The 14,739-nt window shown below is 37.4% G+C and overlaps 1 protein-coding gene across 7 annotated transcripts in view; it reads right to left on the reverse strand.

Moving 5' to 3' along the window:
- Positions 1-14,739, reverse strand: part of LOC115215033 (dystrobrevin beta) — a 412,633-nt gene that overhangs the window by 15,781 nt on the left and 382,113 nt on the right. For all 7 annotated transcript variants that reach the window (XM_036505503.1, XM_036505500.1, XM_036505497.1 and 4 more), the window contains 4 exons: positions 9,991-10,195; positions 8,719-8,992; positions 3,404-3,457; positions 1,965-2,142 (listed from right to left, as the gene is read on the reverse strand). In XM_036505503.1, coding sequence (XP_036361396.1) covers positions 1,965-2,142; positions 3,404-3,457; positions 8,719-8,992; positions 9,991-10,195 — 711 coding nt within the window. The remainder of the gene's footprint in view (positions 1-1,964; positions 2,143-3,403; positions 3,458-8,718; positions 8,993-9,990; positions 10,196-14,739) is intronic.

Here is a 14,739-nt window from a genome sequence, read left to right on the forward strand (position 1 = left end):
GGTGGACAGTCAATTACATTGACCCCATTATTCAACTGGTATTTATTTTATCAACACCAAAAGGATGAAAGGTAAAAATAAAAATCTTGGTGGAATTTGAACTCAGAATGTATAGATGGGCAAAATGCTACAAATTTTGCTGGTTTGCTATCTTAATAATAATAATAATGGTTTCAACTTTTGACACAAGGCCAGCAATTTCAGGGAAGGGAATAAGTTGATAATGTCAACACCAGTATTCAACTGGTACTTATTTTGTTGATCCTGAAAGGATGAAGGGCAAAGTTAGCTGTGGTGGAATTCAAACTCAGAACATAAAGATGTACAAAATGCCACAAAGCATTTTACCTAGTGTACTAATGATTCTGCCAGCTTGCTTCCATAATAATAATAATAATAATAAACACTATAGTAATAGCTGATGTAAATGTTGGTTGGTTTCTCCAGTCACACTTAAAATCGCATAGTGTTAACACAAAAAATGCAGGAACTGTGCATCAAGTGCACATACTACGTTTGATGGCAGGCACAATTTGTAAGTTCGAGGTATTTATACTCTGGTGAAATTAAATCAACTCATAAATAAACCCCTCAAATCCATAACTACATACACACACAGTCACATATCTATGTATGTATTTCTGTATGTTTGAAGATAATCAAAGCAAATTTTCATCATTTCCAGCCACAAACCCAATGAGTATTTCTGCCAAGTTTGGTGAAAATCCATTCAGCCTTTTTCCAGTAATTTTGCAAACACACAGACAAGTGATTAACCTTTATTATATATATGTACATTTGAATGAAGCAGGTAACAGCTAGCTTTTGGCTGCTATTTGGACCCTGTTGTGTCCACTACTCTGATTGGTTGGTATTGGCACAATTTGTCTCTTACTCTGTTGCATCAATACCAACCAATCAGAGTAGTGGACACAATGGGGCTCAAATAGCAGCCAAAGGCTAGCTGTTACCTGCTACGTTGTAATGTATGTATATATAATAAAAGGGAGAGAAATTTCACTTGAGTGTGTGCTACAACATCAACGCCAGTTCTCAACTGGTACTTAATTTATTGATCCCAAATGGATAAAAGGTAGCGTTGACTCTGGTGGCATTTGAACTCAGAACCTCAAGACAGACAAAATACTGTTAAGCATTTTGCCCAGCATACTATCGATTCTGCCAGCTCGCTGCCTTAATAATAAACCTTTATACTAAAGGCACAAGGCCTAAAACTTTGGGGGAGGGAACTAGTCGATTATGTTGACCCCAGTGTTTCACTGGTATTTAATTTATCAACCCTGAAAGGATGAAAGGTAAAGTCAACTTTGGCGGAATTTGAACTCAGAACGTAAAGCTGGACAAAATGCCAGCAAGCATTTTGCCTGTTGTGCTAACAATTCTGCCAGCTCACCACCCTAATATTAATAATAATGGCTTCAGATTTTGGTACAAGGCCAGAAATTTCGGGGGAAGGAGTAAGTGAATTATATCAACTCCAGTCCTCAACTGGTACTTATTTTATCAGCCCTGAAAGGATGAAAGGCTAAGTCAACCTTGGCAGAATTTGAACTCGGAATGTCAAAATGGATGAAATGCTGCTAAGCATTTTGCCCAGAATGCTAATGATTCTGCCATCTTGCTACCTTAATAATAATAATATGTTGAATTATAATTCATACGTATCCCATATTTCCTGATACTCATGGTGGTAAAATTATACTTCCAAACTTGCCTTTCATATGATAGGTAACATTTTAGTATAGTTACTAAAATATCAATATTTCTCACTAGTTACCAACAACACTAGCAAACAGCAATAACAATTATGGTGAGAACAGTTGCTATGACAACGGTTCTATCATTCTTCTTGCTATGGAACAAAACAACAATAAAAGGGAGATATTTATCAGGTTTTTATTCCCGGCAACACCAACAATAACAACAGGAAGAACGACACTCACGGATCTGTTTCTGAATCACTTTGGTTTCGACTGCTGCTGTTGCTACCTTTCTGGCGCCTTGCCCTTAACTGTGCCAAGAATTCTGACTCTTGGTCTAACCGCCGTTTCACTTCATCTCTCCAACCATCAACATCGTCTGATGTGTGGGTGGGGTAATAAGCCTCGATATCCAAATTACCTTCAAAATAGAAGCATTCATTGACAGAATATTAAAGATGTTTAGTCTATAGTGCCAAAAACTTGTTTGGTAAATATTATTCATTGAACCAAAGAAAAACAAGTAAAAACTTTCAATTAAACTAAATGGTTAACAATTGCCATCATCATGATGTCTGCTTTCCCATACCTGCATGGGTCAGAGGGAAATTCATTGAGGCAGATTTGCTGCAGCTGGGTGCCTTTCCTGCCTCCAATCCTTGACTGTTTCCAAGCAAAGTAATATCTTCCCTTAGCTGGACATGTTTTTCATGACAGTGATATTCAACGACAATTGTCAGCTGATGTGAAGATGAGACAAACACACACATATCATCATCATCACTTAATGTTCTTTTTTTCTATGCTGGCATGGGTTGGACAGTTTCACAAGAACAGATGAACCAGAGGGCTCTGCCAGGTTCAATGTCTGTTTTGGCATGGTTTCTACAGGTGATTGCCTTTCCTAATGCCAACCACTTCATATAGGGTAGTGGGTGCTTTTTACATGACACCAGCAAGGTCACCAAATATCCACAAGATATATATATATGTGTGTGTGTATGTGTCCATATTTATGTGCATATATGTGTGTGTGTATATATATATATACACACATAGATGTTGAGTTCTTTCAATTTCCATCTACCAAATCCAATCAGAAGATACTTGCCCAAGGTGCCATGCAGTGGGACAGAACCTGAAACCATATGGTTGGAAAACAAACTTCTATTACCACACAGCCATGCCTGCACCTATATGAATTGAATTACAAAAGCATAACATTTTTAGTGCAAAAACATTTAATGTAATAATTCCTTAATGGCAAATATATTCTTTGCAAAAATGTTTGTTTCCATGAATTCTCCTTGATCTCTAATTTCAAAACAAGCACCGAATTGGCAACTGAACTGAACCATAGATACCATGACCTGACTCTCTTTTACATTCTGACTGGTTGTTCTGAAACATGATTACTTGTTACATGTCACTCAGTCTCTCTTGTCTGTCTGTGTCTGCCACTGTGACCAGCAGACAACCTCTTACTCCAACTCACTCACTATCGCTTCTATTTCTCTTTACAGAGTCTTTCACATTGGCCATTACACAGCCTTTGTCATCTGATAGCCTCTGTATTTCATACTCTCATTAGCATGGTAAAAACAGCAAAAAAAGAAAAGTAAAGACGAGACTTGCTCTTTTATATAAAGAGGCACAGAAAAAAAAACAAAAAAACAACTCACCTGAGGCAGCCAAAGTTCCCAGAGCACTACTTTCATCTTCACTGCCACTGCCTTCTGGAAATGGTAAAATCAATAAAGGAATTAACCAAAGAATCAAACTGACATTAAAATTACTTTCTGGGAAAAGAAAAACAAAAAAAAAAAAGGTCTTTTACTATATTCTCTGTGTGAACTTTGGTGTGTGTTTATGTATATATATATATAGAAAGACAGACAGACACACAGAAAGGTATGGTGGTCACAGCTGCAAAATTTTTGATTCTGGGTCTGCTCTGTCATGGCTAATATAGCACCAAAGAACACAACATTGGCAGATGACTATATTCTGGCTGTGCAGTGCATTGCCATATCTTCTAGGTTTCTGCCATTCTGTGTTGAAACACTATTTTAGCACGACCAAAATATAGCCATCTGCAAATGATGTGTTCTTTAGCCCCGGGTTAGCCACAACAGAGCAGACCAACAATCAAAAACCTTCCAGCTGTGACCAGCGTATCTATTTTTCTTTGTTTTGAGGGAGATTTGGCTGCTATTTCTGATAAAGTGATCCAAACAATAAAGGGTTAAACGTCCCATTTTCCATGCTTGCAGGGTCAGATGGAATTTACTGAGGTACATTTTCTACAGCTGGATGCCTTTCCTGTTGCTAACCCTCACCTGTTTCCAAGTTAGATAATATTTCCCCCGTGACCAAACAGGTTTTCATGGAAGACTAGAAACAAGGGACATGGCTTGTATAATGTCAACCATTTATAACCATTGCCTGATGCCAAGACAAAGAGACATACACACACAATGCCGTTATATATAAATATATGACAGGCTTCTTTCAGTTTCCATCAACCAAATCCACTCAAGGCATTGGTTGGTTCAGGATTAAACTAGAAAAGATTTGTTCAAGGTACCATGTAGTGGGACTGAACTCAAAACCAAGTGGTTGGGAAGCAAACTTCTTAACCACACAGCCATGTGTGTGGTTATACTAATGGGATATGTTGTATGTCCATCATTATTTTCCCCACCCAACACAAGAAAGTGGCTCTGTATGGGTTATTTGAGCTATAGGATCATAATACTATATATAAATATATGACAGGCTTCTTTCAGTTTCCATCTACCAAATCCACTCAAGGCATTGGTTGGTTCAGGATTAAACTAGAAAAGATTTGTTCAAGGTACCATGTAGTGGTACCTTTTGAAAATAAAACACCCTTTTCTTTGGTATGTGTGGGGAGGGTCAGTCAAAGCCTTAATTATATGGAAATATACAGGGTTATTTAATCAACTGGAATGGTTTATAAGGCAGTCTCTCTTCTATATTTATTGCAGAATCTATTGCAGCCCCTGGGGGTCCATGTGTGATGCTAGAGTAGAGCACTTGGAAACCAAATGAAGAGAGGATAAGAATTCTTCATCAACCTCTGCAGCTGTTATTCGAGGTCATTTTCAGTACCCTCAGTGGCACAGGACCTACCTGTCTTGAATCGGTCTGGTCAGCCATATCTGCTCCTTTAAGAGACAATGTACTGAAGGTGGAGGACAATGACTGCCTTGGATCAACGCTGTCATCATAAACATAAGCAAGCAGGCATCGAAATATCTATACAACTACCACAAAGGAGAAGATTAACTCTTGGGTGTTTATATACATGTGCAGGCACGTGGCTTCGTGGTTAGGGTGTTGGACTCGTGATTGTAAGATTGTGGTCCCGATTCCCAGATCAGGCAACGCATTGTGCTCTTGAGCAAGATACTTTCTCATTGCTCCAGTTCATTCAGCTGGCAAAAACGAGTCATCCTGTGAGGGACTGGTGTCCTGTCCAAGTGGGGAATGCACACATGCCATGGAAATTGGGAAAACAGCCCTTAAGAGTTGGCATCACTCACACAGGTAACTTTACCTTTACCTATACATGTCCCAACATCATAATGTCCATCCCTCCCACCCCGCCACTACGAATATCTATAGATGTATTCATCTTAAATTTTTGTTACTTGATTTCAGTCGTTAGACTGTGGCCATGCTGGGGCACTGCCTTGAAGAAGTTTTAGTTAAATATATCAATGCCAGTATTATTTTTGTGTAAAGCCTGGTACATATTATATTGGTCTCTTTTGCCGAATGCTAAGTTACAGGGACCTGAACACACCAACACCGATTGTTTGGTGGTGGCAGCAAACAAACACAGACACACACATATATATATATGTATGTTTATATATACGATGGGTTTCTTCAAGTTTCCGTCTACCAAACCCAGTCACAAGACTTTGGTTGGCCTGAGGCTATAGTAGAAGACACCCAAGGTGCCATGCAGTGGGACTGAACCTGGATCCATGTGGTTGGGAAGTAAGCTTCGTACCACACAGTCATGCTTGTGCTTGTTTTGGACATTCTGACTTGAGAATGTAAGAGCCAACCAAGTTACAATAACAATTAAGACAACACACTGTATCTATGAGGTTTTTACCCCAAATACACACACACATTTTGACATATACACATACATGTATAGACATACAAACACACACACATATCCATGTATACATACACGTGTGTGTGTGTGTGTGTGTGTGTATGTATATATGCATGCATGCATACATGTACATCCAAAGAGATGGTGGTTTAGGAAAGAGAGAGAAAAACTAACTGAATAGTTAGCTGAGCTGTCACATAGATATTCGATTGCGTAGTTTCTCTTTCAAACTGTTTAAGTGATTAAAACACTAAAAACTATCTGATAAGACACTTAGGGAAGTTGACAATCCGACAAAGTGTGGTGGGTGCGGGGATTTTTGAGATAAACATTTCAAATGGTGCTTTGACATTTTCTCAAAACTGTCAGCTATTCTTGGATAAAGAATCGGTGCTTCTAAAGTCCAAAGCCTGATATCAAAAGTCCTCACCAATTATCAGTTGCTATAGAAATAATATTCTACTTGACATTTAATACCTAAAAATCTATGTGTTTCTGGTTCTATTATGCAAAATCAATGTCAATATTGATGTGAATTACAAATAAATAATAATTCTTTTATTTGCTTCAGCCATGCTGGAGCACCACCTTTAGTCAAACAAATCGACCCCAGGACTTATTCTTTGTAAGCCAAGTACTTATTCTATCAGCCTCTTTTGCTGAACTGCTAAGTTATGGGGATGTAAACACACCAATATCAGTTGTCAAGCGATGGTGGATGGTGGGGGGACCAATGCACAAGCACACACACGCACATATATATATATGATAGGCTTCTTTCAGTTTCCATCTACCAAATCCACTAACAAGGCTCTGGTCGGCCCAAGGTTATAGTAGAAGACACTTGCTCAAGGTGCCACGCAGTGAGATTGAACCCGGAACCATGTGGTTGGTAAGCAAGCTACTTACCACACAGCCATGCCTGTGCCTAATAATATTTATTCACAAAACATCACATTCTCACCATTTGTTTGTTTTTATTTCCTTGTTGACCGAATTCATATTACAAGAGACTCACTATTATCTTTGAGTTTTATTTTGTCAACAACACCTTAATATCAACACATCTTTTATCTTTCCTTTACCTGTTTCAGTCATCAGACTGTGGCCATTCTGGAGCAATGCCTTCAAAGGTTTTTGTTGAGAGAGATCAACCCCAGTACTCATTTTCCTAAGTCCGGTACTTATTCTAACGGTCCCTTTTGTCAAACCGCTAAGTAACAGGGTCATTAACAAACCAACACTGGTTGACAAGTGGCAGTGAGGGAAAAACACAAACACACACACACACACATGAAAGGCTTCCACATAGTTTCCACTGACCAAATTTAATCACAAGGCATTGATCGATCTAGGACTATAAAAAATAAAGTTGCCTAACTTGGTGCACAGTAGGATTGAAACTACATCCACATGGTTACAAAGAAAGCTTGTTAACCACAGTGATGCCTTTACTTATTTGATAATCATAAATACAATTTTTTAAAAATAGTTTTCACTATTTTTATACCAACCTGTCTGATCATCTCCCTTACAGGTTCCGTATACAAACTGTCTGCTTTAAACGGATTTGAATTAAAATCTTTGAAAATTTTCGGATTATTTCAAATTTAATTCATGTCTCAAATGTCAGAAAAACTTCTGTTTTGGCGTTCATAGTTATTTTTACATCTGATCAACAATGATTCAGGTTGAATTCTTGGGTAGGTGGTTAGTGTTTGGGACCTCACATGATAGAAACATTTCCGTGGTCCCAGCAGACAAAATGGAAAAGGCATTGACCTAGAGGGATCGCATTTGCAGACAGCCATCTCCACCCCAATCTCCATATTGTAAAATCTCAAATACCATGTTTATAAAGACTAAGCAGTTTTGTCAAATTCTGTACCGTTTCCCAGAGAAATATGTTAACAAAAGAGGTTAAAGACAGCAGTATTTTTTTATTCTTTCACTTGCTTCAGTCATTTGACTGTGGCCATGCTGGAGCACCACCTTTAGTCGAACAAATTGACCCCAGGACTTATTCTTTGTAAGCTTAGTACTTCTTCTATCGGTCTCTTTTGCTGAACCACTAAGTTACAGGGACGTAAACAAATCAACATCAGTTGTCAAGCAATAGAGTGGGGGAACAAACACAGACACACAAATACATATATCTATGTATTCCTATATATATATATATACATACATGATGGCTTCTTTCAGTTTCCATAAGGCTTTTGTCGGCCCAAGGCTATAGTGGAAGACACTTCCCCAAGGTGCCACACAGTGGGACTGAACCTGGAAGCATGTGGTTGAGAAGCAAGCTTCTTATCACACAGCCACTCTTTTAACCCTTTTCATACCAATCCACCTGGACCACCCCTGGTTCTATGATACAAATCACCTGTTTTAAAGGATCTAAATCTAAACCTTCCATCAGAATTTCAAGGTAATTTATATCCCAAACAAGGTGGAAAATTGGCGGAATCGTTAGCACATTGGCCAAAATGCTTAACAACATTTCATCTATCTTTACATCCCAAGTTCAAATTCTGCTGAGGCCGATTTTGCCTTTCATCTTTTAAGGGTCAATAAAATAAGTACCAGTTGAAAAACTGGGGTCGATGTAATTGACTGACCCCCCCACTCTCCCTTAAACTTGCTGGCCTTGTGCCAAAATTTGAAACCAATTTATGTCCCAAACTCCAGTTTAATAATGCCAGTTACTTTAATAAATTCTTCATTATTTTTGAAATTAATTAAAACCAAGTCAGTGTATTTCAGTAGAAATATGGTAAAGAAAAAGGGTTAATGGAAAGAACATTCCGTCACATAGTATCTAAATTACAATAGTACCTGAATTCAGTTCTTTGACAAGAGACGACATTGCATTTGTAACAGAGTCCGCTGCTACTAGAAGATCATTTCGCAAATTCCGTACATTGGGAGAGCCTGCAGTGGAGACCTGGCTGAAAGCCTGCCTGATATCTCCACCGATTCCCAGACCAGTGAGAGCATCCATCGGCGTGCTGGGGGAGCTGCCTTTACTCGGCACGGCCGCTATTGGGGAGTGACCCCCTCCGCGGGACCGTGGACTGCTGTTCGGAGTGGAACGCGGGGAACTGTGATTCTGAAGATTTAGAAAAGAAAATAAAAAAATAAAACAAACAATAAATGATGTTTCTGTGGTAACTGTTTATAAATTCATTATTTACATTTGACAGATATTTGTTCTCATCTTGTTTGTTGTTAACATGTTTCAATTGGTTCGTAACATCTGCAAGTCATGGCTTTTGCATTGCTTCAACAGTTTCACGTATTTGATGAGATTTTTCTTATGAGCAATATGTTTTCCTTAGGGCAGTCAGCTCTCACATGATATACACATATATAAAATACACACACATACATATGAATATGTTAATGTTAGGTTTTATATGAAGTTGTATATAATTTGATATTACATTGAAGTGCCTTTTAGTAGAGTACATATTAACTTTTACAAAAAAAGGGTTGACAGTAACTTGAAAGTTACAATCTGATGATGGTGAACAAGTGAAAACTTTGAAGTCGCTGTCAATTTTTTCCTCATAAAAATTAGTGAAACATATCTCCTAATGAGCATAGTGTTTTTATATATTTGTATATATATATATATTTGTTCAGAATCACGCCAGACACAGTGAATGAGAAGTAGTGAGAGTAATAGCCCGGACTGAGAGAAAGTAATAGCAATGAAAGAACGGAAGAGGTGATAGATGAATAAGGAAGGAAGAGGCGAAAAAAATCAACGTTTCAACTCTGTATGCGTTTAGAAGGGAAATATGTGAATGTTTGTGTGATTATTATGTACCCTACTTATATATAAAATACAACAATTAGCCATCATTACTGAAGCAGAATAAAACACCCCCAAACTGTTACTCAGAGTTTCATGTAACCAAACCAAACAGTTGTGAGTATTTGAAATAAAATACAACTAACTCTGAGTAACACTTTGTGAAATCTTTTTCAGTTTCAATAAAATAGTATTTTACTCTACCTCTGGTAGTCGAGTACCATTTTGTCTCCACCTTATTTTCCACCTGTGTATGTGTGAAATTCAGTAGTCTCCAATGAACTTCTTACCTTTAATAATTTCATTAACCCTTCCAGCTGAACCATCAGTTCCTTCCGACTTTCCTGCAATGATTGCATCCGAGCCTCAAGTTCATCCTTCCGTTGCCGCAGTAACCTCAACTCCGCCAGTAATGTGGGGTCATACTGAACTTCCATGTTTTTGGCATTTGCTTCTTGTTCCATGCGTAAGCGCTGAATCTCACGCATAATCTCCCTAAAAGCAGAAGCAACAACAGAATGAGCAGCAGAAAAAAACCAAAATAATACAACTGACAAATATCTCACACTGATTCCAGTCTAGAAAATTATGGTCAACACTAGATTTTGTTGTTTCTACTCTTTATCCCCAGGCTACCCTGGTTGAGTAGAGGAGATCAAAGATATTTGTCTTAACCCTATAGCATTCAGATTATTCCATCAAATGTAATGTTTATTTATTACCTCCACCTTCGCTGAGGCAGAGGTATTGTTTTCAGTCACATTTGTTTGTTTGTTTGTCCGTGGACAAGATATCTCAAGAACCACTGGGTGGATTCGGATGAAACTTTCAGGAATGTTTGACCCCATGACTGGCATGAACTGATTAGATTTTGGGGTTGATCTGATGCTGGACAAGGATTCTGGATTATTTTCCCTATTTTTTACTTAATTTTTGAGAGCGGTCAGGTTCATTTTTAGTATTCGTTTGTGAGAGCAGTTGAGTTTACTTCAGATATTCTCATTTAAAAAAAAAAAAATCATCTCTGGCTAATTGTTGAGAGGACATTGGTGTTGCCTTGGTTTGCAATGATATGATTGTTTATTTCTACAATGACATTGCAGGGTAGGTGTGAGAGGCTTGATCTGGTCAATAGGTAGAATATTTTGTCTGGACATGGCTGTTTTAAATGCTAAAGAGTTATACTGTTGATATATTCTAATAACAACTGATAAAAATATTGGGTGGCTCGTTGGTTGGTTGGTAGTGCCAATCACACTGTCCATTGAATATAGAGAAGAGAAGTTGCAAGAGTTGAAGAGAAATACGGGGAGTTCACATAAGAGCTGCTGTAAGTGTATACAATAACAGCACTTATATTAAATATGTGAAATTGTAGTTGTGGCCAATGGTGGTGTCACATAAAGAGCACCTTTTGAAAGCTGGGCCTCACAGAGGTGATGACAAGTGACTGAGACCACTAGTGATATGTCATGCTTGAGAAGACTTGCCAAGCCAAGCGAAATCATCATTGTAGCCGACCCATACCAGTGGCACATAAAAAGCATCTACTTACACTCTTGGAGTTCTTGGCATCAGGAAGGGCATCCGGTCATAGAAACAATGCAAAATCAGACAGGAACTTAATGCAGCTTACCAATTTCAGTCTAAGCCATGCCAGCATGGAAAGCTGGCATGGGAAAGATGCTAAACAATGATGATGATATATAAATTTACATATCTATCTTACCCATGCTAGCCTTGAAAGGGGAGATAACTATTATGCAAATTTCTAAATTAGCTGGCATAGCCAACCCATTCAAACATGGTAATATAATTAATGGACACTAAAATGTACAGAGACACCTGAAAAGTAAACCTAGAATTTATTATTATTATTATTATTATCATTATTATTATTATTATTATTATTATTATTATTATTATTATTATGTGTTGTAGCCACATAGATAAAATTATAAAATGAAGAAAATAAAAGAAAGTAAAATTTACACAATTTTTATGGAAATAAAGAAGTAATAAAAGCTTGATGTGTTTTTGAAATCCATTTTCTGTGTGTTTCCGTTCGTGGTGTTATGGAATAATGTAAAAATAGATAAAAATAATAATGGGAAAATAACAAGGAGAAAATATATATTATGAGGACATATTTTTTTTAATGATTGCCTTAAAAATCAATAATTTTTAGGGCTTTTTTTTTATTGTTTATGTTGCTTTTTGTAAATCTCTGCCATAGCTTGCTGTAGTTGGAGGAAGAAAAAAATAATCTAGGCCAACAAACAGGATTATCCACCGAATTACAACGGGAATAGATTCTTAGTGTTTGTGTGTTGGGCTGTTGTTCAACAGTCTATCATATTTCCAAAGTTAAAAAACATTAGCAGCTCAATGCTCGTTATATAACTACAGTAATTAAATATAAACAAGAGATGTGGAATGATTGCGGTCATATTGGTACTAATCTAACTGACATCGTGGAGCTTAGGTCTTTTGCCAGTCTGGGAATCGAAACTGCATTCTTACGACCGCGAGTCTGCTGCCCTAACCACTGGGCCATTGCGCCTCCACATCGCTGACGCATCATTCTAACCACTAGTTGATGCATCCTCACTACAGACATACATATGACACCTTAAAGTAATTCTCAAAATATCACAGAAGGAAAATCTAAGTTTATTTCGGTGGGATTTAAACTCAATCGACAGACATTCTGAGCAAATACCACAAAGTATTCTATGCATCTTTCTAAGCACTATGTTAATTCACCATATTTTACTACATTAAGAAGTCATGTGGTTTCAGATTTGCCCCTCACTGCAGCACCTTAGGCACGTTCCTTCAACCATTACTTCAGTTGATGAATTCCTTTGGTAGAATTTGCTGTGGAATATCTGTACAGATACCCATCATACACACACACGCATATAGATATATTTGTTAAGGTTATCCCTGTAGATAGTCTTTAGAATATGTGTAGGGATAACCTTAACGAGTAATGTAATAAGCACTGCTAACACAGAAGAACAGCATTGACTTTACAGCTGCATAATGAAATACCTGTTTCTTTATTACCCACAAGGGGACAAACAAGGACAGACAAAGGGATTAAGTTGATTATATCAACCCCAGTGCATAACTGTTACTTAATTTATCGACCCCGAAATGATGAAGGGCAAAGTCAACCTCGGTGGAATTTGAACTCAGAACGCACAGGTGGACGAAATACCACAAAGCATTTCGCCTGGCATGCTAACATCTCTGCCAGCTCGCCGCCTTAATGAAATACCATGTACCAACAAGCCGTTCATATATATGTATTTGCGTTTGTATACCCATGACCTGACATCACATGATGGTTGTAAACGAACATCACTGTCATACAAGTGAGGTTGTTCATTTCCAGTCTCCAGTGCAAATCATGCCTGGCCTTGAGGAAATACTACATTGCTCGGAAACAGATGATCATCGGTAACAAGTCATAGAAAACTGCCACAGCAAATTCCATCTGATCCATGAATGCATGGAAAATTAAGGGTTAAATGATAATGATGGTGGTGAGTCCAAAAACTGATGCCAAGCTACAAACCTTTGACCTTTGATAAGACACCTGATGGCTAATCAATCTGGACAAGTGTGACTTCAGATAGATAAAATGTACGAAGCAAAACTGTTCCCCTCTAAAACTAATTAAGTCACATCTTTCACTCTCTAATTACAGTAACAACACACCAATATACAACGGCATCGATGTGGTTCTCTGCTGACTCAAACTCAAATATTCTGGTTAATGGGAAAAGTAATAAAAGTGCTTTTACTTTGTAGTTTATCTCAGCGCCATAAAGGTTTCATTTGAACTGAGAAAACATTCAGAGAATCTCCATAAATCCGGCAGAATTGCCACATCAAAAAATGTGGGAATCTATAAGAATGCTTCTAATTACAAAATAAATAAATAATAACATTTTATTTATTTATTTTGTGTTTTATTTTTGCCTGATTGCAGAAAATTCTGACTGATGTAACTTGCAAAACAAACTCTCACACACAATTTACACACACACATGTAAACATAAATGTATAAACACACACATACATACATACATAAATAAATGGACACACACAAACATACATTTGCATCATCAATTCCTGCAACAATCTAAATTTCCAGAAAACTATTTAATTCCATGTCAGGTTGATGTTCTTTATTCTATATGTAGATATAAACTTCTTTAGAAAGAAGCAAACAGCAGAAATAATTCCATAAATATTTTAATTAATCTACTAATTATTATTCAGATGTTTATTTTTGTTGTTTTACTTCTGAATTCACAAGAGTACCTCAAGGTATATTAAAGCCTTTCATCTGATTTCTTCACATCATGACTCCATTATGGTCTTTGGGATTTACTGAAAAGCATAGGTGCAGGCTTGGCTGTATGGTTAAGAAGTTTGCTTCCCAACCATGTGGTTTCAGGTTCAATCCTACACTGGCACCTTGTGCAAGTGTCTTCTATTACAGTCCTGGGCCCATCAAACCCTTGTATTTGGTAGATGAAAACTAAAAAAAGCCCCTTCTGTGAAGGTTTACAATCTGAGCCATAAGTGGTGATATCATCATTTCTAGTTGAGATGTAAACAGTGATGTCACTATTTGTGGCTGCAAATGGTGACATCTATTGACATTCCTGTCAAGAAATCATCCATCAGCTCTGCACTTTCAAATTCCCATGGAATAAAAAGAAATTCCCTTTTGAGAAAGGTGATGGCAACAAGAAGAGCATTCAGCTGTAAAAATCCTGCCTCAAATATTTCCCCATCAAACCCATACTGCCATGGAAAAATAGACATTAAACAGACAAATGAACAAACATTAGTTAATACTGCAACAGCTATCTTTCAAATGAAGTTAGTTCTCTTCACATCAATGTAACAAAATGATGTGTTTTATTTGTATCTTAAATGTCTGAGAGGTTTTAATTATACCAATTAAATATTAGTTTATAACCAACACAGACATGGTTGTGTGGTTAAAACTCTTG

Source organism: Octopus sinensis, linkage group LG8, assembly GCF_006345805.1.
Source record: "Octopus sinensis linkage group LG8, ASM634580v1, whole genome shotgun sequence".
Lineage (NCBI taxonomy): Eukaryota > Metazoa > Mollusca > Cephalopoda > Octopoda > Octopodidae > Octopus > Octopus sinensis.